Raw genomic sequence first — 27,499 nt, 5'->3', positions numbered from 1 at the left:
TAGGATTTTATATCTGGTATAAAATATTGTCATCTGATAATATTGTCATCTGATAATTCAGTAATAAGTGTTAACCAAGATATGCAATGCATTATTGCTGTACAAGAACAGATTTATTAATCATTGTCAGGAGTTTGTTAGTAAATAGCAGCTTAATTTATGGGATACCATTTAATCAAAATAATGATACACCTATTGAAGTTACCAAAGAAAGTGCTGAACGTGGTTAGTAATTCTTATAGGGCAGAAAGAGAAAACTGGTTAAAAAAGCATATTCTCTTCTTGATTCACTGGGAGTTATGCACACATCTCTGGTTAGCATTCCTAGAAGTTGCGCCAACACATCCCATATCATCAACAGGAAAATAATATATCTCCAAATCTATATGAAGAACAATCACCTCAGGGATTTTTCTCATAGGAAAGCAGGAAAGGAGATAGAGAGGTATATTCTCATCTCAGTGCAGTGGGATTTGTACATGTAACTCTCATTAAAACTCCTGTGAGTTGTATAGTTGCTGAATCATAGAGATGAGATTATGCCCCTAAATTAGTACCAAGAATAGCCTCATTAAAAATGAAGTGTGTCCATCTGGCAGAAGTATAAGAACTCAAGCTGTACATCTAACAGGAAATGTAAAGGAATGAAAAGATTCAAAATCAAACGATCAGAAATACTCAAAAACATATTAGGTTCTTGGCAATAACGGCCAACATTTTCAAACACAGGTGCTTAAAGTTAGGTCTTTAAATCAAGTGGTCTGATTTGCAAAGGTGCTGTGTACTCTCAAGCCTCATTAACTTCAATGGGAGCTGTATGTAAGAAGCACTTCTGAAAAATCAGAGCGCTAGGATTTAGGTACCTGACTTTAAAGCTCGCAAGTTTGAAAATGCCTTAAGATTTTCATGTTTGCTTACAATGCAGCATACAGTAGTTTGAATGTAATGCCTTGATTAAATACAGCTTCCATAAAGCTGTCACTGGAAGGTTTTCAGTTGTAGATGCATCAAAAAGTCATTGATTAAAAATACATATTGCTTCGGGCTTGTGGTAAATGCATTTTCTGGACTTAAAATAATGAATTTGAATAAAGGTTCCCTTCATGGTATGAGATGATGGAATTGCCTGTAAGAAATGCTAATATAGCAGCAGCTAATAATCTGTTTACTTATAGTGGTGACATAAAACATTAATCATATACAGAGCTTATATGAATTTCTAGGTAAAGTCCAGAAACTGGATTATTTTTTTATCTGAGAATCTTCATCCTGGGATGGATCAGTGGATGGAAGGCGCTCATTTTCCCTGCTCACAGGTGGTCTGGTTTTGGAATTGGAAGAGTGTGTAGAAATATTGCTCTCCATATTTTGATAGACCTATATATTAGGAAGGGAAAGTAAGTCATATAAATTATTGTTTGTTCTAAACACAACGGAGTATATTAGCATCCAGTTTTCCCTCATAATACTGAATTTGCATATCTAAATTCAGTGTAACTATATTAGCAAAATAGCAAGTAATACAATAATGAATACCAGCTGCAAAGTTGAATGCACTGCAGCCACAGTACTGGAGAGTAAATCTTTGCTAAGCACTCTCTTGTAAAGTTAATAACCATCTAAGACCATATTTTCAAAAGTAGTTGTATAAGTTGTGCCTGCCAAATGTGTGCAACTGGATTTACTAATTTACTGCTGTTACTAAGGGACTAGTTAGAATAAAGCCACATGTGAATTTTGTGCATGAAAATGGCTGCGTGCTCATGTTTTAGCAGATGCAGCTTAGCTGCCAGCATCTTGAACATTTTGCTTTAAATAATGTTAATTTGTTTGGGGGATAAAAATCCGTTTTCCAAACCATGAGGTCAAATTCAAATCCTGTGGAGAAAGTGATCTGATCCCCATCTGACAAACAGGTGCATTTAGCCCAAAATTCAGCAAGACACTGAAGCATATGCTTAAGGATGTCCTTAAGTCCTATTGACATGAGAAACTTGAAGAAAATCAGTCTCCTGGAATGCAAAGACCTAGGAATACAATTAAATATTTCAAGGGGCTGTGTGTAAGAGCTGGGTTTGGGTATTCCCTTGCACAAACACATGGACCATCTCCTTGGCCTCTGTGACTATGATCAATTACATACCTTCCTTACTTTTGTTTTGGAGGTCAGGCAAAATAGATTCTTCATGACTGTTCAGGAGAGCTAGGCCTGGACTGGAGATCTGCCAGGCACCTTAACAAAGGTTCAATCCCACAAAGTACTGAGCACTTTGGCCTCAATGCAGAAAACCACTTCAGGATGTGATTAATTTTAAGCACCTGAATAGTCCCATTGGCTTTAACAGGACTAGTCACATGCTTAAAGTTAAGCATGTGCTGATATATTTTGCTGGATCAGAGCTAGAATGCTCTGGATTGAATTGCAGGATTGAGCCCATACTACATGCTTTCCCTTCAGATTTTCCAATGAGGCCATATGAATAAGACAGAACTTGGCCTCATGGTTGCACTCAATAAACAGCTCAACCATACGCAGTGTTGTGGTAGCCATATTGATCCCAGGATATCAGAGAGAGAAGCTTGAAAGCTGGTCTCACTCACCAACAGAAGCTGGTCTAATAAAATATATTTCCTCACCCATCTTGTCTCACAGGCCAGGTGTATATTCAGTTGCTATTACTGGCTCTTCTTTACCCTTGACCCTGGCACCTGTGAAGAACTGAGGCCAGATCTACTTTCACAGCACCACCTGCATCTCTGGAGGGGTGAAGTCAGCCCACAAGTGGTCTTCTGAAGACCCCTGCTTTCAATAGAGGGGGACTGGGTCATGACTGACCTCTCGCCCTACATCCCCACTGCTTTGGTGGAAGGCAGAAGGGGGTTGCCCTTTGAGTCACCTCCTCCTTAACTTCACCCCAATACACACACAGGGAGAGGATCCCTGCTGCAACAACCCTAGTAGCACACATTACCTCATAAGATTAGTGCACTGGAGATTCATACGGTATGAACACTGAAACGGATTAGTGACTATATGTAATTCTTTATGTTTAATCTCTAGTAATGATCATTTATAACAGTGTTACCTATTGCACACAGTTTCCTAGCAGCCAGTATCACACTGGTTATCTATCATTCTGTTTAAGTTCTTATATTGCCCTCATCGCTGTAGAATCCGAGCACCTTCCAGAAGTGCCGGAAGTGACATGAGTAGCATTTGTCACATGTATAAGAACAAAAACATCAAGAAAATACTGGGGCAGCAACAACACATTTAGGGCTTGTTAATAACAGCCAGAAAATATGCTAGATGGTCTGTAACAGTTTTGTACATTGCTGCCATCTGAATTCAGACTGTGATAGTGCATCCAGGCTATTTTTCAGCAAAAATGTGGAATAGGAGCAATAAACATTCAGCCCCTGTGGGAAATTCTTCCCTGGGAGGAAAAATATCTCAGCTGATAAAAGGTGCAAGGGCAAAAAAATGTCTTTTTTAGTTCAACAGTGGAATTTTGTCTCTGGACTTCAATGCAACCCTCCTTCAAAAGCTCACGTGCAACATACAAACCCCAGCCCCTTTGTACAGTTCATCCCTTAGTGATGACAGGATGTGCACTCTACTGAGCATGCTCAATGAGTCTATTGAGAGCTACAAAAGGAGAAGGGACCCTTTTTGGTTAAATTAACGACTACTGTCAGCCTACTGCTGCAGCAAGGCTCAAGGCAGAAGCAGCAAGGTTAATTTATAATCAGCATAAAGCTGATCAAGGACACTCCATCCTTGAAATTTGTTTGGCCTGCTAAGTGCAGGGAGCCAGCTGGGAACCTATGGCTTTGAAAGGCGTTATTTCAGCTTTTCACTGGGATAACTTTTCTGGCAGGGAAAATAAGCTCCTCTAGGATCCTATTTGTCATATTCCTATTTGTCAGCATCAGGATAACACATCTCCATCTAAGGAAGGTGGACTATTGCTCCCTCCAGACCCTGTCAACATTAGTTCTACTGGCAGAGGGGGGTCATTTGAGAATGACATAAGGCTCTGCCTCCTCCAGGACTTAAGCATGTTGCACCCACAGCACTCCCAGCCCCTCACACACCCTGCAACATGTCCCAACTCAGATCCCCACATAGAGCAGCCATCAGCACTGCCAGTAGACCACAAAGCCAGCTGCATTAGCTTTTACAAAAGGGGAACTCGTTTCTGTGGGCACAGAGAGACAGTTAGTGACCTTCCTGCATTGGACTGGAGAAACAGGCAGGAAAGAGGAAGTCCCTATGTCCCAGGCGGTTTATTAGAGCAACACACAAAACATTCTGCAAAAAGGATTCCTCCTACATCTCAGCTCAGTCCTCTGTGAATGGCTCAGCTAGGGGAAGAAACCAGCTCCGGGACATAATGGGCTGTCCCTTGGGATCCTTTCTAATGAAGGGGGTCAGCAATAGGAGCCATCATTTCCAAACACCTTATTATGGACTCTAAAGATACATTTAAAATACAGAACTGCAAAACAGAACATTTTGTGTGTTTGCATGATTGCATACCGCTCCTTCTGCATCAGCCAGCTGCCGTGCTAAAAGGGAACGCAGCTGTGAAAAGGAAGGTCTTTTTCTAGAGTCCAGAGCCCAACAGGACTGCATTACAAAGTATCTGCAGGAACAAAAGAAGAAATATGTGACAGTTTGCAAAGAAAATGTATCAATGGTTAAATACTATGGTAACTGACATTACAGAAATGCCAAAGATCAACAGACTGTATTATGGAGTATCAGAAAGATATTGATAAAGAATTCAGGTTTGATTTATTTGTTCAGAAAGATAAATAAAAAGAATGAGAGTGCATACATTAAACTCTGTTGTTCACCCCTTGAAGTCAATGTCAAATTCCCTGGTGGACTTCACAGTGGGCAGGATTTCACCCGGGGTTGTTAGTTACTTATCATATTACATATCACTTATCATGTGAGATCTTAGCAATGTTTACATGATTCAGTTGGTCTACCCTCCACATTGAGACTAGTAGGAGAACATTTCCCTCCTAAGAAATGGTGGACTGTGTCTCTGGGGCTGATCCTGCCCCCACTTTAAGTGAATGTCATAGTCATATAATCTCCATAGGGATCTTTATGGAGCATAATCCTGCAAAAGTCTTTGTAGAATTTATATGAAGTCCACACAGAGTCTTCACAGGAGTCCATGCAATGTTTATAATCTCTGCAGAAGTCCCTTGAGAATCTATAAGGTCAACATAAGACCTTGTGGGGTTTGTAAGTTCCACAGAAATCCCTGCTGGACTCATAAACATTGTAATGTATATATGCAACTTCCCAGGCATTACAATATCTACAGGCAGAGCCTGAAGACATTGCAATGCCCATAGCTTTGCAATATGTGTACTTGGCCTCATGGACATCAGCATGTCTAAAGGCTGTCCCAGTAAATGTCAAAAGATCTGCAATGGGGAGCCCAGAGAAACCAAAATCCTTCTCTTTCTTTCATGCTCAATGTCTTGCAGCCCTCTGCCTTCTCCCCTCTCTCCTTTTTTGTCCCCTGGACTCCTCCCCTTTGGCAGAGCACACAGACACAGGTGTTTGCAAGGTGTAATCTCCATGGAATTTGAATATCCACATCAGACTCCATGTTGATTGTAATGTCCACACTGAGAAGCACAAGAGTTACAATGCCCCTGCATCTCCTGTCTCCTGCTCCCACCCAAACCCTTTTGTGTTATCACTCGCCTCTTCTAAAGGCACTGATATCTCCCTGGAATTGAATTGGACACGGCTGGGTTCAGTAAAAAAAGAAGAGAAAGTTAATGAGAGCTTCATTTAGTACACCTCTACCCTGATATAATGCTGTCCTTGGGAGCCAAAAAATCTTAGGTTATAGGTGAAACTGCATTATATTGAACTTGCTTTGATCCGCTGGAGTGCGCAGTTCCTCCCCCCCGGAGCACGGCTCTACCGTGTTATATCGGGTCGCGTTATATCGAGGTAGAGGTGTATCTAAAATGGATTTTGTGTAACCCTTGCTATAGAAAATAAACCCTCCTGCATGAATGGAGCTGAAGATTCTGAAATACCAACCCAAGAGGAAGTTTTCTGAGAATGTAAGGACCAGTTGAAAACGGGTAGTAAACTGGTCTTTTCAAACAAATACAACGTTCATTGCTGATCATGACCCTATAATAATTTCTGCTTCTAGACAAAAGCTACATTAACAAATATCCTGCACCCGCCTTAGAGAAAGATGTGATTTTGCCTGGAATAACTCTGTTAGGCAGGATAGAGGGCAAAGGAGTGGAATAAATATAAAGATAGCATTAGGAAAAATAATTACTTGATTAACAATTAATCCCCACCCTATGCAGTATCCAGAATGTACACTTACATTTCTTCTGTAGCATAAAATGGCTGGTCCATTTTAAATCCACTTTGAATGAGTTTGTAGAAGTTTGAATCAACCTGAATTCCAGGGTAAGGATTCACACCTATGAGAAATATTGTGGAAATATTAGCATACAGGAGGCTAGGGAAAAGTGGTGCTCTTCTGTTGTGATATAGAACATACCGAGAGAGAATATTTCCCACAGTAATATTCCATAAGACCAGACATCACTCTTAATTGTGTATATCCTGTCAAATAAGCTTTCAGGAGCCATCCATTTGACTGGTAACCGAGCCTGTACAAAGAGACAGAAAAGGAGCTTGATTAGTATTTTCTACACACAATATAGCCAACTCCTTAGAGCACTTACTGCTCATGTAGGATCAAAATCTGATTGCAGACAGAAAAATAGAGACTCATTTGGGGGGGACGGATAGCTCAGTGGTTTGAGCATTAGCTTACTAAACTCAGGGTTATGAGTTCAATCCTTGAGGGGGCCACTTAGGGATCTGGGGCAAAAATCTGTTTGGGGATTGGTCCTGCTTTGAGCAGGGGGGTTGGCCTAGATGATCTCCTAAGGTCCTTTCCAAACCTGATATTCTATTATTTTAAATAGCTGCTGCAAACAGCTCATCAAGCTGTAGGTGAGGCTACTGTATGACAGGTTCTAAGATTGTTTGCCTTACATGGGCTACATTGTCAGAGTCTTTACTTTGCTATGCAGGAGATTAAGGCCCCCTCTTACTCCTCTTCTTGATCTTGCTTAGAATATGATACTGGCCATGAGGAGGAGAGATGGGGCTACTCACTATGAGCAAGCTGACAGGGATGGGGAGTGGAGAAGACAGGAAGTGGGAGGAGCTCTGGTTTGACAGCCTACTCACTGACCTGAGTAGCCAGCGGGGCACACATGTGGCCTGGGGTGAAGTAACTTGCTCCAGCCCCAGAGCAATGAGGAATCAGGAGAGGAGCTGTGAGTCTCTGACACACTTTGTTCTCTGGCCTGCTCCTGGGCTAGTGCAGCTGTGTGCTGCCCCTCACTTAGGGCAGGTTGTAAGGTTCCAATCTAGCTTTATATAAAGAGAGAGCTGCTCCTCTTTGTCTGGCTTCCAGGGCAAAAGGTGTCACCTGGTCACACACCCCTCCTGGGTCTCAGGTTATGAAGGCACCATAGCATATGTACAGAGCACTGTGCAGCCTCACCTGCCCTGAAGGCCTCAGCAAAAATCACACATCCAACTCCCACCACCCAAGAATTGGTGCATGGTACACAGGGAAATGAAGGTACACACAGTTTTAGTATAGGACAGTAAGACTCACATGCAATGTAACAAGATGAATAAAACCCCACTTTGTCACACCTGGGAAACCCCATCCAAGTCCTCATTCTCACACAGATCAAAGGAACCACCCTGGGTGTCCCTACGAATTCTTAAGTGTGGCCACAGAACTTTTGTTTTCTATCCTTACTCATCCCTGTCCTCAAAAGCCTCCCCAAGCCTTTACATTAGTCTAAAATAATACATTCATTAACAGAGCAAGCTCTAATTATCCCTCCCCCCGCCCACACACACACACACACCAAAAAAATTCCTACTCCGGAGCTCATGTTGAAATCAACGATGACTCAGCCTGTATTCTTTTCTAAGATCTTGCTTCCCTCACTCTTCTGCTCTAGTATATGAAACAGAGTGGGTTTTATAAAGTGCTGGTTATGCCATATTGACTTAGATACAGTGATTTCCCTGGAGCTATTCTGCTTTGCACCAGCCGAGGATCTGGCCCACAGTGTTGTATTCTTAAATTAACTAATGTTTAGATTACTATACAAACATTTGCAGGGTCCAGCCCAAATCTGATTAGGCTAATACCAAATCTACTATTTTCATTTGCCAAGGCAAGAAAACTTTTTCAGTGACACAGTGAGGTTACTCTCCTGTATGTCCAACTACATGTATAACTACCGGCTAGTATAACTATCCCACTGTATATGCATTTATCAGCTCAACAGTTCCTTATAGTTTTTACAATTATGTGAAAAATGTAAAGTAGGCGTGAGCTTACATTGCCTCTGATGACGTAGTTAGAGTCATTCATTATATCTCTAGCTAGGCCAAAGTCACATATTTTCACTACTTTTCCACAGGTCACTAATACATTCCTGGCAGCCAGGTCTCTGTGAATACACTGTAAAGAAAGAATGGATTAGCGTTGTGTATTGTTTTACAATAGATGGAAGTTGTTATTCATTGTTTTTGGCTTCATCTGCAAAATCTTGCACCTTTCCCTGCTCAAACAACTTTATCTGCATTAATGGAAAAGTGAAATAGCTTGGTTTTGCAATGCTAATATGTACAATGGAAGCCAGGATGTCAGAACTAACGTCAAAGTTACTAGTTGTTTATGGAATAATATTACCTGTTTATTATGAGGAATGGGAGAAGGCTGAGATTAGAACGGTGAGTGGCTTATTTAATTCTCTCCCCAGCAACTATCATTTCAGAAGGGAAAAAAACAACAGCAGAAATACAGTTTGATTATACACTGGATAAACCTAAACCTTCAAAGGGCACCAGAATGCTAATACATAGCTTGAGCCACAGATGTTTTCTAATTGATGGCTAGAGCCCACCCACCCCCCTCTTCACTTCTGCAAGCAGAAGGAACTGAAGCCTGTATATCTAGGCTGGGAGTGGGAGAGGGCACTGCGGTAAGGAGTGGGGGTTGGAAGTTAGCTATTCTCCACGGCATAATCCACTACTCCCCACAGACCCAATCTGTAGTAATGTGGATATGTTCATTCTCTATGCTGCAGAGACACAGACACATCCTAAGGTTTGGTTTTATAGTCAGAAGTAATCAGGGAACCTCAAGCAACATGGCTTCTATAGAAGTGGTTGGGCTGACATCTGCAAGGTGCCCTAGCAGCTGGGGAACAATGAGTAGGCTTAGGTCCTCAGCACAAAGGTCCTTGTTGCTCCAGCAGATCTCCCAGGATATCTGTATGGCTCACCAAGAACCCATGGGTTTAAGAAGTTGAACCTCTGACCCCTTCCACTAAGTCAAACTCTGCCCTGTGACAGAAGAATGAGGCATTTCCAATCTCCCTTAGAAAGGAGGACATAGCCCTTTAAACTCTACTTAATCTTATTGCAGATCAGTGGCGGATTAATGTACAAGCCTATGGGGCCCGTGCCCAGGGTCCCCAGCCTGAAAAATGGGTGCCCCTGTGCCCCGCACCCTCACCCCGCTCCCCGGCAAGAGTGCTGAGAGGGAGGGCTGAGGGGACTGCAGGCAGAAGTAGTGCGGAGGGGCCCCAACTTGCTCTGGTCCAGGGCCCCACAAAACAATAATCCGCCTCTAGTCACATATGCATCAGACCTGGCTCACACACAGTCAAGCCTTAAGGCACAATCTAGGAGTATTTTATTTTGGTTATTTTAAAACCTGTAATAAAGATATGGTTTAAACCTGTCACTTCACAGTTTTCTATTTCAGATGACCTGCTGCTAATTTGATCTATCTTTCTATTCTTTACATGCTAAACATTGTACACAGGTTAAACATACCGATTTTGACTCAAGAAACTCCATTCCTTTGGCAACTTGATATGAGAAGCAGAGAAGATCTTCAAAAGTGAGCATATTGAAGTCCTCCTCTTCATACACCCTTCTATTGATATATTTAATTTCTTCTGTAAAACATAAGCAGACCTTGGGCTTGTGACTACCTGGAGACACTCGGGAAAGTGAAGATGAATTAACTGAAGGTGTGAAGCTGAAGTGCAGGAGTTCAAGTGCACTAAACCTCTGGGTGGACACACGCATTCAGAAGTAAAGTAAAGCAAAGTTTCTGTAGCTTAATCCCTTTCTCCATTTATCTCAATGAATCATTACAATTGGCTTGTCTGATACAGTATCAAGAAGCATAATCAGTGCATTGTGCACATATTCTTCTCACACAGATAAGGGGAAGGCGTCAAGAGTAGATGTCTTCAAAGTCTAGTACCACTTTTATTGTTATTATTTCTATTACTGATAATAACTACATCAAATAATTGTAAGCAAAATCCTGAGATCCTTACTAAACATTGGCTTATACTAGCAAATTCCTCTTGACTTCGATAAGAGCAGATCAAGAGCTAAGGCTTCAGTCAAAATTATAACTAAACTAATACACGTAAAATACAATTTGTGACTTTACTTTTATTGTTACTGTTAAAATTATGAAATCCTCTTTCTCTCTCTCTCTCATGCACATACGCACACACACACTTACACTCACAGAAGTGATACTGATGTGATAGCTGCGCAACTTATATGATAAGATGCATTTTTCTTACATCTATAACCACCTTACCTGTTCTCTACCAACTAGTCCATCTCCGCTGGAACTATAGGCCTTGTCTACAGGAGAAGGCTGCACTCAATTAAATGAAGTAATTTTTGTAACCAATTTAGTTAAGCCATTGCAATACCCTGGGTGGACTCTCTTCTTTTGGTTAAAGTGTGGCTTACTTCTGATTAGTTTAAACTGATTCCTAATCAATTTAAAAATGAAATCAAATAAGAGTGGCAACCCAGTCTTTTGCAGCAATTTATGTAAGTTTCCTGCAGAAAAGGACCTGGGGATTACAGTGGACGAGAAGCTGGATATAAGTCAACAGTGTGTCCTTGTTGCCAAGAAGGCCAATGGCATATTGGGCTGTATTAGTAGGAGCATTGCCAGCAGATCGAGGGAAGTGATTATTCCCCTCTTTTTGGCTCTGGTGAGGCCACACCTGGAGTACTGCGTCCAGTTTTGGTCCCCCCATGACAAGGGATGTGGACAAATTGGAGAGAGTCCAGCAGAGGGCAATGAAAATGATTAGGGGGCTGGGACACATGGCTTACGAGGAGAAGCTGAGGGAACTGGGGTTATTTAGTCTGCAGAAGAGCAGAATGAGGGGGGTGATTTGATAGCAGCCTTCAACTACCTGAAAGGGGGTTCCAAAGAGGATGGAGCTCGGCTGTTCTCAGTGGTAGCAGATGACAGAACAAGGAGCAATGATATCAAGTTGCAGTGGGGGAGGTTTAGGTTGGATATTAGGAACACTATTTCACTAGGAGGGTGGTGAAACACTGGAATGGGTTACCTAGGAAGGTGGTGGAATCTTCATCCTTAGAGGTTTTTAAGGCCTGGCTTGACAAAGCCCTGGCTGGGATGATTTAGTTGGGGTTGGTCTTGCTTTGAGCAGGGGGTTGGACTAGATGACCTCCTGAGGTCCCTTCCAACCCTGATATTTTCTGATTCTATGATTCTGAGTCAGTTTTCACACCTTTCGTTAAACCCATGCAACTTTCTCACATTCATGAGGCCAAATTCCAATATTCCAAATCTCTGAAATAGGCCTTTAAAAATATCAATCTGCCATCAAAATGTTTCCATCTTTCCAACCATGTATGGAATTGCTGTTCCCACTCCAAAATAAATAAATAAATAAATAAATAAATAAATAAAAATATGTCCCTACATTTTTACTATAATCTAGGTCTATTGATTTCTCTCTATTTCTATACACATCTCTAATACAAACTAAGCAAATTTGTTTTTTACAATTGTTTCTCAGAAGAAAATGCTTAATTTCTCACCTTCCTCCAAATATAATGTAATCCCGTTTGATCCAGAGGTCAAATCTGAGTCTTGCCTTAGTTGCATTCCTCCAAAGTCATCCATTCTACACAATGAAATATATGATCCATTTTTTAATGTTGTCCCCTGTCTGGAGTAGGGGGCATATTTAAAAAAGTTGCATATTTCAAATAAAATAATCATCTAAAATGTGAACTGCTTTGTAGTGAAAAGGGCATCAGTTACTGCCATTACAACCTTTGGCACTGAATTATTATTTATTATACATCTAGCATGACCCTTTAAAATGCCAAAATCCACAGAAGGGGTTTCATGATGCTTGCAGTGCAATCAGAAGAACTGCAGTAAAAATAGGACTATTTTTTAGCCAATTCCCAGTGGGTTTCCAAAGACTGGAGTGTGATGAGCCTAGAATTCACTGGTGTTCTTTGTTAAAGGACACTCCTCAATTCACTCCTTAAGCTAGATTTGTTTATTTACATACTGGCCCCAATCCTCAGCTCTTCAAAGGAATTACGCCAATTTACATCAGTTTTCTTTGCAAAGAGTTCCGGGACACGTGCTTGCAGGGAGTTGTATCAGTGCAAGCACTTGACTGATAATAGGTTACTTATAGTTCAAACTGTTACTGAACATTTTACCTGGAGTTTCGATCCAAATGGAAATTGTGGTAAAAGCTGAAATTGTGCTGTTTGAAGATATCTGTCCACGTCCGGTGAAATATTTCTCTTTTGTTCCTTAAGTAGTTCAGCAGGTCACCATAGCAACAGTATTCAAAAATCAAGTAAACTGGTCCTGAGATAGTTTATGGAATGAATATCTATTACTGTCCGGGTACTGGATGTACTGAAGCAATCTTTCTGGGGGGAAGGAGCGCCTCCCTTGTGAAGCCGTAATGAACCCTCATTTTCTCCCAATGTATGGTCTATATTAAATGCCTGAACCTTATACAATTTCCATATAAATAACTGGTACTGATGGATATGGGGCAAACATCTCAGAAAATTTGCCTGGCTGACATTGCCAAATGTGTATCATCAAAAGTGGATTGGGGATCACTAAAGGGGAATAAAGATCCCTTCCAAAAATGTTACCAGAGGAGCACTAGCACTAGTGACTAAAGACCAGATTTTTAAAGGTATTTAGGCACATAGTGGGATTTTCAAAGGCATGTAGGCACCTAACACCCATTGAAATAAATGAGTTTTAGGCACCTCAGTTTTAGGCATAGATGAGTTTTAGGCACCTTTAAAAATCTGGCCCTTAGTGTACAGGACTGGAAGGTGCCATCCTTGAAGATGTAGCTTATTAGCCACACTAGATGGAGTAGGCACAAAAGTTGAGGTAGAGTCCAACTGCTTTTGGGAAATGACATAATGGCTTTTGGCGGGATGGCAAAGAATGTGGTTTTCCCCTAAAGCCCAGACCCCTTCCTCTCAGAGTGTGAGAGACTTCCTGGGACTTTGGACATATACACTACTCCCTCAAACTGCTTGCTGGAGGGAAAAGCCCTTCTAAATCGGCAGCTTTTCATATTGCTTTACCCACATGCTGTCATTACGTTTGGGACCCTGCTTAACAGTATTTTTTGTTATGATATACTGAGTTACTGTTGTTTGATTTAAGCCACTTTCATTCATAGTGTTTTATTATTTTGTCCATACACTCTAGCAATCAACTCTGTTCTAAGACAATCTAGAACGAGGTGCCGACATATGTGGGCATACTCATTGGTGGGGCATTTTGAGTATATTTACACAGCACTTGGGAGCAAGCCTCTTGACCTGGGGTAACAGACTTGGGCTTGCTCTAAAAATAACTGTGTAGACAGCACTTTGAAGTTGCAGCTCGGGCTGGAGCTCAGGCTCTGAATCCCCCTTATCCTCCCAGGCTTAGTCGCGAAGCTAGTCGCAATGATCTATTTAACTTCCCTCCTTTTCTTTTCATGACAGAATTATTGTTCTTATGAGCTGGGAAAATTAGATTTCATTGTTATTATTTCTGCCTTAAAATAATACCCATGACTCAAATCTTCCCTATTTTTTAAAGTGATGGATCTAACAAATCAATTACAAATACAAATGCCAGGCCCTGCTCACATTATATAGCTTCCTTATCCTCTCTCTGTTCACTAGTACGACAACATTACTTAAATTGTAAGCTATCTGGGGGCAGGGCTCATCTTTTTATTCTGTGTTTGTACGACAGCTAGCACAAAGGGGTCCTGGTCAATGATTGGAGCTCTTGGGCACCACCACAATACAAACAATAAATAACAACAGTAATCCACAATCTTTTCCCTCTTATTTTTTTCCCACCCTCACTCTATTCTTCTGTTCACTCCTCTCTTTACTTTTCCTTTCTCTTCCCTTCTTTGCTTCACTCGCTCCTCATCCTTCATTCCACTCTCTTATTTTCATTTCATTTGTTGACCCGTCTCCACTTCCTTTCCTTTCCTGTCAATCCGTCAGGCTACCCAGTCTTCTTCGCCCCTTAGCATTGGTCTTCAAACAGTTTTTGTACCATTGTAACTATTTTGGTGATTTTCTACTGCAAAAAAAATAAATAGGTACAACCCCCAGTGTGGACACAGTTATATTGATATAAAGGTGCCTTATGCCAGTATTCCTTATCCCCTTTCCTCACAGGAATTAACTGTTCCAGTATAAACACATTCATCCCAGTATAACTGCATCCACAGTAGGTGGGCTGTGCTATTTTAATTCTACCAACTATACCAGTATAGTTAAAGTAGTACCATTTTTCTGTGCAGATAAGCCCTTAGATTCTCTTTTGTTTTACCCTCACTTTATTTTCTGCATCTGGGCCACTGCATAGCACAACATTGGAAAAACAAACAAACCATGGGATTTGGGATTTATCAGGATTCACAGATGTTTCATATTGCTGCTAATGGCCAATTTTTGAGGTATTTGTATTCCATTCATAAGTCTTCTTTACGTTGATTTAGGTTAGTATATTTCAATCTGGTGTTTATTACCTGATGTGGTGCAAGCCCCTAATAGATTCACAATGTTTTCATGGCTTCCAATATGAGTCATCATTTTGAGCTCTGACATTAGAGCATCTTCTTCAGAAGGATCAGATTTTTCTGTAAATACAACAGCAACACAAACTTAGAAAAATATTTACAGGCTAGAGTTTGAAACCTAAAAAGTTTAGGTTCTGTGTGGCATACAAAGCTTTCCTTTTACATTAATCCCATTGATATAAAGCTATGACTGTGTAGAAAATTGGTCTAAAGAGTAATACTTTAAGATAAATAGATATTCTATCTGCTATATATCACAGCTGGAACGCTCTCTCTCTCTCTCATTGTGTGTTTGTGTTCCAGCTACAAGCTTTGTGAGATGATTTCGTGGTCTTGAAAAACAGATATTATGAAAAAAGAAGAACAGGAGTACTTGTGGCACCTTAGAGACTAACAAATTTATTAGAGCATAAGCTTTCGTGGACTACAGCCCACTTCTTCGGATGCATATAGAATGGAACATATATTGAGGAGATATATATATGCACATACAGAGAGCATAAACAGGTGGGAGTTGTCTTACCAACTCTGAGAGGCCAATTAATTAAGAGAAAAAAAACTTTTGAAGTGATAATCAAGATAGCCCAGTACAGACAGTTTGATAAGAAGTGTGAGCATACTTACAAGGGGAGATAGAATCAATGTTTGTAATGGCTCAGCCATTCCCAGTCCTTATTCAAACCGGAGTTGATTGTGTCTAGTTTGCATATCAATTCTAGCTCAGCAGTCTCTCGTTGGAGTCTGTTTTTGAAGTTTTTCCTGTTGTAATATAGCCACCCGCAGGTCTGTCACTGAATGACCAGACAGGTTAAAGTGTTCTCCCACTGTTTTTTGAGTATTTTGATTCCTGATGTCAAATTTGTGTCCATTAATTCTTTTGCATAGAGACTGTCCGGTTTGGCCAATGTACATGGCAGAGGGGCATTGCTGGCACATGATGGCATATATCACATTGGTAGATGTGCAGGTGAACGAGCCCCTGATGGTATGGCTGATGTGATTAGGTCCTATGATGATGTCACTTGAATAGATATGTGGACAGAGTTGGCATTGGGGTTTGTTACAAGGATAGGTTCCTCAGAGTTGGTAACACATCCTCTCAGAGTTGGTAAGACAACTCCCACCTGTTTATGCTCTCTGTATGTGTGTATATATATCTCCTCAATATATGTTCCATTCTATATGCATCCGAAGAAGTGGGCTGTAGTCCACGAAAGCTTATGCTCTAATAAATTTGTTAGTCTCTAAGGTGCCACAAGTACTCCTGTTCTTCTTTTTGCAGATACAGACTAACACGGCTGCTACTCTGAAACCAGATATTATGAAAGTGACAAAATAAAGAACGGTTGGCAGAGTCCGACAAGTAGCCAGAATTTGCTTTAAATATGAGACAGGGAGACAGATATAGAACCAAATTCCTTTTTAAGTTTATATTGCTATAAAATTGAAATGTGTTCAGTAGGGCTACTTTGGATTTAAACAGTTGTAACTGTGAGCAGAATTTGGCTCATAATTTTTCCCTATTGTCTCTCCTGATTCAAAACTGGATCATGCAATTTTGAGGGAAACCATAGCTTACAACTTAAAATGATACGGAATTGTCTCAGTCTCAATATAGAGAAGCAGGACAACTACTGACTCATAACTTATTTCTCATTTACGCAATTCCCTGCATTTTGATTGGCTGAGGGTGTCTATGTCTATGATTTCTCATCCACATAAAGTATACAAATAATTGTATTCCAATTGGCTAATAAAGGCCGTTAGCCAATTAGTGTACAATCATTTCATTAATGATTTTACACCTGTTTTTCAATAAATGTAGAAACATTATGCAAACTGACCTCATCTAACTCTAAATAATAAATAAAATTTACTTTATTAATTTAATAACTCTTAGAGAGAGAGGAACTAATAACTCCTCATTATGCAAGAAAGGGGAAGTATTGGATGGGTAAGAAACTGAGGCAGTCATGTCTGTTCTGAAGGCAGTAGTCCATGGAGATGAGGGACCCATAGTGGCCAATCAGAGAGTAAGAGTGAGAAAATGGAAAGTATATTTCAGTGTAACAACAAAATGAAGGTGTTTTCTGTTCACTCAGTAAACATGATACCTGTGCTAATAAACATCTCCTTTGCATCAGAGTTCATTTAGCCCAAAATAATGTCACTTTACCTCATGAACAGGAAGCACTCTCTCTATATCAATCAAATATAGAAAGAACTTTTAAAAATTTACTAGAGCTAAAACTTTGCCCTACCACAGCATGAAGGGGGTCAAATTGCATGGCAGAGCTGGTTTCTCCAATGGGAGAGCCCTTCTAGAATTCAGAGGTGGGAAACCCTCTTAGGACTGGCCCTGTGGGAAGCCCTCTGAGGGCTGACACTACATGACTGTTAAGCCCTGCCTTCTTTTCTGGATGGAGTCCATATTTCTACCTCTGAATGCCATATATGGCAGTTGGGGTACTGGGTGACCATATCACAGGAGGCAGGACCTCACCACATCCCAATGGTTTGATGGGGCAAGTTCTTTCCAGCTGTGGAAAAGCTGAGAAACTAAATGGCCTGCAGAGCAGGGAAGACAAGACCCAGCTGGGTAATGTGGACTAAGACAGCATCTGTGAGTAGCAGGTCCACAACAGAGCTGTTAGCTAGGCTCCCTCCAGATCCCTGTACCCAAGTCACCAGAGCTGGTCAGCCACACTGGGAAGAGAAGGATGTATCCCATGAAAGGATGCTGTAGCAAATATGCAATCTTTGCCATGTGGGAGGCCCAGGAGTCCTTCCCTTGAGGGGGAATGCCTCCCAGTGCCCCCCAGGAGTGGCAGAATTCTATCCTTTCCCATACTATTGGTTGTGCCTTAGAGATACACTCTAGAATTTAGTTAATACATGGAATAAACTACAAAATGTAGCAATAAGAATATGCAAAAGGAATAATTTTTAGAGCTAAGTAAGTATTAAAGTATAAAAGGACTGTGAGGTGCAATTGCTAAGGGAATTGATTTAGAGGGGCTTCTGGTGCTGTTTCTACCTTAAAACACAAACAATAAATCATTGCTTGTGAGAGCAGTATCTCTCTGTGATTTACTGTACCTTTTAGCATTTTGACTGCAACTTGGACTGAAACTCCTGTTTTACTAATTCCATAAGCTGTTGCATTCACCACTTTTCCAAAGGCACCAGAGCCAAGTGCCTGCCCTACAAGACAAAATGAGTTAAGGTGATTTCTAGTTTAGTGCAATGCAAACTAATATGATGACTTGATCGTTTACATAGCAGATTGCTCACCAAATTCCAGATTTTCTCTTGGAAACTCCCATTTGAGATCATATTCAAATTCACTGAAATCAATGTAGATGTACTCATTATCTGAAGGACCAACTATGTGTATCATTTGCATTTGGCTCTCATATCTAAATTGCTTCAGAAATGGAAAAACTGTATTAGTCCAACAGAGAAATAGATTTCCAAGAGAGGGGAGTGGAGAGCATTCATTTAAGTTTTTTGCTTTTACCTTTTTGTATTTATGAAAAATAAATATAAGCAAAACAGCTATAAATGGAAGGCAAAATCCAGTAGTTGCATAGAATGAAACATTATCTTGGAGGGAAAAAACAGCTCCTGTAATTTAAAAAGATACACGTTACTAAACAACGAATCAGAACTGGAATATAATGTTAGGTTACGAGGAACCAGAGTCAAATCTGTCGTGTTTGTATTATCTCCACTATTTTCCATTCCCTTTTGGCCTGAGCCTGAGAATTGCTAATGGGAATTACAGGTGATCAACATCTCTCGGGTAGCCAGATCATGCCCTTCAAACCTCAGTACATGAGTAAGATCCTCTGTATGTGGATCAACCAACTCCCATATGAAGGAGGGTTCAGTTGCCTCTGGAGGAGAGGTGATCCAAGGTGCAAAGATTTATGCAGAGGGAGGGGCAGGGTCTGGGTGGCCCAGATTTGGGTGAGGGTGGAGCTAGGAGAATACACATTGTTCCCCCTTTACACCATAGAGCTTATCATGTTGGTGATGGGAAGATACCTTTAATGAGGCTCCAGGGACAGCTGCAGCTGGGGAGTCCCTGGTAATGTAGCTATGCTGCCAGGTAGCAAAGGAAATGCTGGGGACATGGAGCCAGAGTGAAGGCAAAAGATCTCCACATAGTTGCACCTGATCTACTTTGGATCTCTGGTCGGCACCATGATCCATTCCACATGGGACAGACTGACAGCCCAAAGTGGAATGAACAGAGAGGAACCCCTAAGAGGATAGTCATAAATATCTCTTCCCCTTAGCCCCCTCTTGTTTATTCTACTGCAGGAAGACGTGTTTAATGGAAGTACCCCCATTGACTTCAAATGTCTTTGGGTCAGGGCCTCAGTTAGCACTGTAAATGAGTTGTATTCATAACAAAACAAGATGGGCAATACTGATAAACTGGGTAAGTCTGAAACTTATTCTCATTCAATAAGTGAATGTTATATGACTCTTTAACCCCTTTGACATCATTGTTCAAAGAGATGCCATTATGGCATATTGCCCAGATCCCTGGGAATCTAAAGACAAGCAGCCAAACAACTAAGAAGTCACTCCAAGGTTAACTGCATAACCCCTGCCTCAATGCAGATATAATATAAAGAGCCACCAGTTAACTGAGGACCAATTGCACCAAACCTGCTTAGAGTATTGCTCTGCCATTGCCTAGTTAACACCATAATGCCAAAATTACCAGGTCTAACTTTTTCATCATACAGATAAATACATCCTTGCCCATTCAGAAAATTAACACCAGCATACAGTGTGTGCTATCCATACAGTTTACTCCAGTGTAAATTAATTATGTTTGACACATGCTTACATAAATTCATTGTTCATTAAATTCAAAATATTAGACATTAGACGACTGGATTCATAATACTTAAATGTATTCTACACATGTTCTCATAGACATTCCAGCCTATGTACACCACTAATCAGTGCACATCACTACCAGGCTGGGGGTCAGAAAGACAAATTAAAATGACTCAATAACTAATGGTATTAAAATTGGAATTCCCTGCCTTGTCCTTGTTATATTTTTATGATTTTAAGACACTCAAGGTGAAAGTGTGTGACCTTCTCTCACAAAAGCAGGCTGACTCTGCTACCTTCTACTCTTTCTTCTCTGTCTACTTCCTTTTTTACTATAGCTGCAACATGTTTTCTGAAGGTCAAAATTGAGCAACTTTAATATCCTTTATGGCACTATATAGTGTGTATGTGAAATGGTACCGGGTAATACCTATCACTTGTGGTCAATACGATTACTGAATTAAGACAACATCTTGTCTCTTCAAGACAAAGGAAATCTTTATCTTCAAAGTGAATAAATTAAATATTTGCCCTCTTCCTAAATAATACTGCATGTTATTTTCTGTAGCTCAAATATTTTTCCTGATGCAATATCTATGAGTTGTAAATATTTAGTCTCAGAGAAGACATCCGAACAGAACATGACCTGATAGCCACGTTCTTCTTCTTTGTAATCAAACATAAAAGGAGGATCTCATATATTTCCATAAGCAAAAAGGGCTGCACATCAATTTGTAACTTAATTTCCAGGTATAGCTTACTCATAGGAATAAAAAGCAGGCCTCTAGATTCAAAGGGTGTGAATCTGCAGCTGACTTTAATGGAAAAGTAGTCTGCTTTGGGACTGCTAGATTTGGTCCCAAACACCATATCACTGAACTTAAGAGAAAGATCATGCCAGAAGAGACACACATTTTACCCACAATTCCACTCACAGTCTGTGTGGAATCCTATATTTTATTTGCAAAGAATATTCAAATGTGAACCAACAATACAGATGATAACATAGTTTTCTCTTTGTAGTCTTTAATTAACTTGAGATGGCCTGCACTGTCTCAGAAGCGGTACGGTACCTTGTTGGTTAATGAATCTCTTCGCACAGGATGAGCCAACAGAATTGTTCGCACAGCACTCAACAGAAAAGCCTATCACTGTATCCTGTATATCTAAAATGCTGCTGGAATGCCAGGACCCAAAGGTTTTCCTCTCATGTGTGTCATTCCAAATCCCTTCTGTGATTTCTTCTGTACAACTAAAAGGAAATGAGGTCCAGTTATGATTGTTACAACTTGCACAAGGTTTTGGGGTGGCCAAATCATGAGAGGTGGCTGATGTTTGTGCTAGAGAGGAGAGTATTGCTGGGCTTGATTTTCACTATATTATTATACATGATGATATATACATCTACATACATTATACATGTATACATTAGATAGATAGATAGATAGATAGATAGATAGATAGATAGATAGATAGATAGATAGATAGATAGATAAAGTCCAAAGCAGACTGTGAAGAGTTCCAAAGCGATCTCACTAAACTGGGTGACTAGGCAACAAAATGGCTGATGAAATTCAATGTTGATCAATGCAAAGTAATGCACTTTGGAAAACATAATCCCAACTATACATACAAAATTATGGGGTATAAATTAAATAAATAAATAAATGGAGATATCCCATCTCCTAGAACTGGAAGGGACCTTGAAAGGTCATTGAGTCCAGCCCCCTGCCTTCACTAGCAGGACCAAGTACTGATTTTGCCCCAGATCCCTAAGTGGCCCCCTCAAGGATTGAACTCACAACCCTGGGTTTAGCAGGCCAATGCTCAAACCACTGAGCTATCCCTCCCCCCAGTATAAATTAGCTGTTACAACTCAGGAAAGAGATCTTGGAGTCATTGTGGATAGTTCTTTGAAAACATCCACTCAATGTGCAACAGCAGTCAAAAAAGCAAACAGAATGTTGGGAATCATTAGGAAAGGGATAGATAATAAGATAGAAAATATCATATTGCTGCTCTGTAAATCCATGGTATGCCCACATCTTGAATACTTGGTGCAGATCTGGTCGTCCCATCTCAAAAAAAAGATATACTGGAATTGGAAAAGGTACAAAAAGGGCAACAAAAATGATTAGGGGTATGGAACAACTTCTATATGAGGAGAGATTAATAAGACCAGGACTTTTCAGTTTGGAAAAGGACAACTAAGGTGGGATATGATAGAGGTCTATAAATTCATGACTGGTGTGGAGAAAGTAAATAAGGAAGTGTTAATTACTCCTTCTCATAACACAAGAACAAGGGGTCACCAAATGAAATTAACAGGCAACAGATTTAAAACAAACAAAAGGAAGTATTTCTTCACTCAAAGTACAGTCAACCTGTGGAACTCCTTGCCAGAGGATGTTGTGAAGGCCAAGACACTGACAGGGTTAGAAAAAGAACTAGATAAGTTCATGGAGGATAGGTCCATCAAGGGCTATTAGCCAGAATGGGCCGGAATGGTGTCCCTAGTCTCTGTTTGCCAGAAGTTGGGAATGAGCGACAGGAGATGGATCACTTGATGATTACCTGTTCTGTTCATTCCCTCTGGGGCACCTAGGGTGACCAGACAGCAAATGTGAAAAATCGGGACAAGGGGTGAGGGGTAATAGGAGCCTATATAAGAAAAAAAAAACAAAATTGGGACTGTCCCTATACAATCAGGACAACTGGTCATCCTAGGGGCACCTGGCATGGGCAACTGTCAGAAGACAGGATACTGGGTTAGATGGACCATTGGTCTGACCCAGTATGGTTGTTCTTAAGTTCTTATTATTACTGTGAGGGTTGGGAGTAGATGCTGGGTTTTCTTTTCATTTGATTTAATTTTTAATTTTGGTAAAGGCACCTAGAGCCAAGGATAGGTATTTCTTTGTATATTATGGTCATATCCTGAGCTGGTGCAAATCAGTATAACTCTGTTGCTTCCAGTGGATCTATGCACGTTTACGTCCGCTGAAGAGCTGGCTCTATGACTCTAAATAAATAAATTCAAGGAATATTATCCAGGTTCTGCTCCCAGCCTTCCATCTGGGTTTCACTTTGACTGTTTCTCCATCACTCTGCCCACTAATCCACTTCTGCTGGGGCTACTTCAAACCCTCCAGAGTTTTCAGAAGCTTCAAAATAGCTGCCATTTAAAAAGATTAACCTGCCATAAAAATGTTTGTCTTTCCTCTAACGCATACAGTTTCCTCCTCAAAATTACACTTGATTAGGGCTTAGAATGGAAAACATTCAGTCCCAAATGAGAAGCAAAATTTAAGTCTAATATTTAGAAAGAGGAATTTTATACCAAAGGAAAGAGGAGATTGCCATATTTTAATGGGACACACAACACTTTTTCTAGACCTACATGTTCCCAAGACATTGGGTTTTAGAGTCTCAGCATTTTATATATGAAAAGCTACTTTAAGAAATATTTTAAATTTACCAGTTATATGTTTTCCTCTCCTTTTGATTTCTGTACAATTAGACTCATAGAAAGAAGTGGACTTGGATGCAAGGATAGAAAAATTATCATAATATTTAAAAACAACTTTCTAAAATATTTTAAATCTCATTCATAACATTCCATTAATATATTTGACCTGGTACCTTAATTTGAATGTAGGATTATTTTTGGAATGAGCTTTTTAGAATGAGTAAAGTAATGTCGACACAGTGCAAGAAACACCCTGGTACCTTGAAGTTTTAGGGCCTGATTCAATCTCCATTGCAGTAAATGGAATGACTCATTGACTTCCTTGAGCATTAGATCAGATCCTCAATGCACTTCCAGGTACTGAAATGGCTAGATAAACCAAAAGAATATCTTGACACTTTGATGTATTCCCTGGCAAATCCACTGGTCCTGATACTTTGATTCATTAGGACCACTAAATGCACCAAGGAAAGCTTATATGGAATCCAGTATTCATACTGGGACACTGTGCAATTAAATTAATGTCTAACTATTGCTCTAGACACAGCTGTGTTTATTTCAATATAAAGAGCTTCAGATACACATGCTTATGGGCCTGATGTTGCTTCTATTAAAGTCAAGGAAAACCTCTAATTTAGTTTGATTCACCCCTGTACCAGACTATTATTTTACATGTACCCCAAAGTTCATCTTACAATATCTAGTCACTGGCTAGTCTTTATTTAGCCAAAGAAACATCACAAATAAGAATATAGAAATAAAAAAAAAGGGCAGAAAATGTCTTTATTTACTTAGAAGAATCAGGTCCTGAACATTTCCTCCAGGTCCAAGATGGTGCAGGGTAACTATCAGAGAAGCAAGAAATATCTTTTGATGTTGACTGTATTGTTACTTCAGGTTTCCCTGTAACAAACATATCACAAAAAAGTTTAATATAATACTTTAGTCAATAATACAGTTATGTCTATAGGGTTACACCCAGAGATGCTGGAACAATTTGTATAGTGGGGGGTGCTGAGAGCCACTGAACCAAACTGTAAACCCTATATAATGGAAACCACTTCAAGCCAGGGAGTGCAGCCACAACCCCAGCACCCCAAGTTCCAGCACCTATGGTTACACCACACCCAAAGTGATCAAAATCTACTTAGGTATTTATAAAGCATCCCATCACCAGGGTCCATGTTAATCTCCATAGCACCCCTGTGATAGGTAAGTACTGTTATTTCCTTTCTATGTATAATGGAATGGAGACAGGGAAGTGAAGTAATTGACCCAAGGTCTCACAGTGAATCAGTGGCAGAGCCAGGATTAAAACTCAGAACTTCCTGACTCCCAACCGCAACATAATCATTCCTCCAAACTATGCTACATGTGAAAAGGCAAATTCTGATTGCCTGACTCCCACTGAAGAGCATTTCTTTTGTTGACAGTTAATGTAAAGCAATGACATGATATTACTAACATGTAGCAAAGCTATGATTTTTTTCAACAAAAAATACTGGATGCAACACATAACACATGATAGTGCAGCACTAACAGGTACTAAATGTTCATGGGTTTGTGATGGTCAACGCTTGTTGGAAATATCACGGGGTAAGTCCCTTCTTAATGCAGAGGGGGGTGGGGTAGGGGAACCCAGACCCTCCCACTCCACTGGGATCTTGCACCCAAGAGCACCTTAACACTGCCCTCCTTGGGCCACTTCCTACCCCTGACTCTATTGGCCAAGTTTTGCAGTCTGTAGCAAATAGGTAATGGAAAAATGGTACTAACTGCCCCTCCTGTCTGTCTGGGTGCAACTGGTAGGCACCCCTTTTCCAAGAATGGCTTTTGCAGCATCCCTTCTCAGCCTTGTTAGTCCCCTTCTAAGCTGTCTGACTTTCTTTTAAGCTCCATCTCCATCTGCAGCATGCTCTAATGGTGAGGCTGGGCGGGGTCATCTGGACCCAGAGTTGCTCTTTAACATCTTTAGTTCTAGGGGAGGGTTATACACCCCATCATAGGGTTCTGGGATGAATGTTGTGAATTTGTGAATGGCATAAAGAAGCCACAAGTAGGGTATGGCAAGTTATACCTAATGAGTGAATTTTCTCATATCATTCTATCCCACTCTCATGGTTTAAGACTATTTTGCCTTTTTGAAGTAATGTAACTGTATTTCAGTTGGTGCCTGCCCACTGTAGTTTTCTTAAGAAGTCTTCATTTTCTTGCTCTATTTTTGTCCACACTGTTGCTGGCACACTAGAGGTAGGAATTCTTTGTAAAAGGCTATTTCCTGATCATATTTGATGGCTGAGATTTCTTCGATATTTTCTGCTAGGTTTTTTAGGGCTTGGGGATTTCTAGTTAACAATCCAGTCACATAGGACCTGATTCTCCTCTCACATTGGTGTAAATCAGGAGTACTTCTATTGAAATCCGTGGAGCTCTATTGGTGCAAAATAGGTATAGGTTACACGTGAACAAGGCCTAGAGAGTGCTCAGTGAGAATGAAACAAGAAACTGTGAGGCTATGTCTACACTGCCCCGCAGATTGGACTACCGGGTGTGAATAGCAGTGTGTACCAAGGTGCTGCGCTGTAGGGCCCCTGTGTGGATGCTGTGGGTGCAAACTAAAAAGTTCCTAGTTCGCATTACCACAGTCCTCTTTAAACAGGATTACATTAATCAGAACTAGGAACCTTTTAGGTCACACCCACAGCATCTACCTGGGGGAGTTACCAGGGCAGCACTTTGGCATGCCCTGCTATTCACACCCCTGTAGTCCAAACTGCGAGGCAGTGTCGACATATCAGAAGCACATGACAGCAGCTGCTACATGAGGAGTGTGAAAAAATTCTGACAGGAGCTTACATTATTTTCCCCCTCCTGCTTTTTTAAACCTTTCCCATTTTGATGACATCTATCATTGCAGTAATATTTTCAGGACAGGTATCTAGTTTTCAATATTTCACTGGGACTCAAACTATCTGATGTAGGTCTACACTGCAATCAGAGGTGTGCGTGCAGCTCAAGTAGACCTACCCACGCTAGCTTTGATCTAGCTAGCCTGCTAAAAGTAGTAGTGAAGAGCTGGGGTCCCTGACACTGTGTCTTTGTTGCTCTTTTTAGGTGTGCTGGCTAGCACAGGTATGCCTACCTGAGCTGTAATCACACCTCCAATTGCAATGTAGATGTACGCTTACTGTATTCCAAAATCTGCAATATGCAAGTCAAAAAAAATCTCCCAAATAGGTGGTAGAAAGAAAAACAGACTTATTTATGAGATGCACAAATAAAAACACAGTTAGATGGGAGACGTTAGGAAACAGAAGACATTAGCAAGCAACCTTACTATTGGTTAAATCTCAAAATTCCCACTTACCCAACCATTTTTTCCCTCGTAAAAACAGTTTGCTTTTTTGTATTGTCTAATATATTTGACAACTAGTTATAGTTCACTCTTACTATCCGAAAAATTCCTGATCTACAAGGTGATAAATTGTTACTTTTTTTTTTTTTTTTGGTAGGATGAAAGAGGGGTGGGAAAGAAATAACCTATTGGGTGAATTCCTGGACCCATTGAAGTCAATGGCAAAAATTCCATTGATTGATTCCAAAGGGGTCAGGATTTCTCACCCATAGATTTAATCAAACTTGTGCATATTTTACTTACGTTTCACATACAACATCATTGTTTTATTCACATATGTATCATCATTTTCTGCATAGAATACGTATTCCCCTGACTGATACTTATGATCACAGAACCTTGAAGAAATGCTGTTGAGAAAAGGGGGGGGGGAATGCTTAAGCACATTTACAGATTACATGTAGTCAAGATTCAAATATTTTTTTAAAAATCAAGTCATTAACAAAGAATCCAAAATAATTTTTTTCTGAATAAAGAAATGTAAAACCAGTCTCCAGACATAAGTATATTCTCTATGTGCTGTAATGAAAGGAAATGGGAGTGATTCCCAAATCTGTTAATTTGATTGTTTTATTTTTGTCTGGATTGTTGTCAGATTTGAGAGGGAACTTTTGTTGGTTCATCAGTGTTAGAAGAGTACTTAAGGGAGATGCTCCTTGCATATAATTACTGGTGCTCTAGGGCAG

General features: G+C 40.3%; 1 protein-coding gene across 1 annotated transcript in view; it reads right to left on the bottom strand.

Annotated features, from left to right (window-relative positions):
- The window catches only part of FLT3 (fms related receptor tyrosine kinase 3), a 71,081-nt gene continuing 43,582 nt past the window's right edge, over positions 1-27,499 (bottom strand). The window contains exons 10-24 of the mRNA XM_054015380.1: positions 27,057-27,163; positions 24,190-24,301; positions 21,003-21,181; positions 18,590-18,696; positions 18,364-18,496; positions 18,169-18,273; positions 15,019-15,129; positions 12,659-12,812; positions 12,017-12,102; positions 9,956-10,080; positions 8,451-8,573; positions 6,570-6,681; positions 6,390-6,489; positions 4,544-4,649; positions 1-1,377 (exon numbers count right to left, since the gene is read on the bottom strand). Coding sequence (XP_053871355.1) covers positions 1,243-1,377; positions 4,544-4,649; positions 6,390-6,489; positions 6,570-6,681; positions 8,451-8,573; positions 9,956-10,080; positions 12,017-12,102; positions 12,659-12,812; positions 15,019-15,129; positions 18,169-18,273; positions 18,364-18,496; positions 18,590-18,696; positions 21,003-21,181; positions 24,190-24,301; positions 27,057-27,163 — 1,795 coding nt within the window. The 3' untranslated portion in view covers positions 1-1,242. The remainder of the gene's footprint in view (positions 1,378-4,543; positions 4,650-6,389; positions 6,490-6,569; positions 6,682-8,450; positions 8,574-9,955; positions 10,081-12,016; positions 12,103-12,658; positions 12,813-15,018; positions 15,130-18,168; positions 18,274-18,363; positions 18,497-18,589; positions 18,697-21,002; positions 21,182-24,189; positions 24,302-27,056; positions 27,164-27,499) is intronic.

This window comes from Malaclemys terrapin, chromosome 1, assembly GCF_027887155.1.
Source record: "Malaclemys terrapin pileata isolate rMalTer1 chromosome 1, rMalTer1.hap1, whole genome shotgun sequence".
NCBI lineage: Eukaryota > Metazoa > Chordata > Testudines > Emydidae > Malaclemys > Malaclemys terrapin.
Note: the sequence above shows the minus strand (reverse complement) of the source record. Positions and strands in the feature narration are given on the sequence as shown.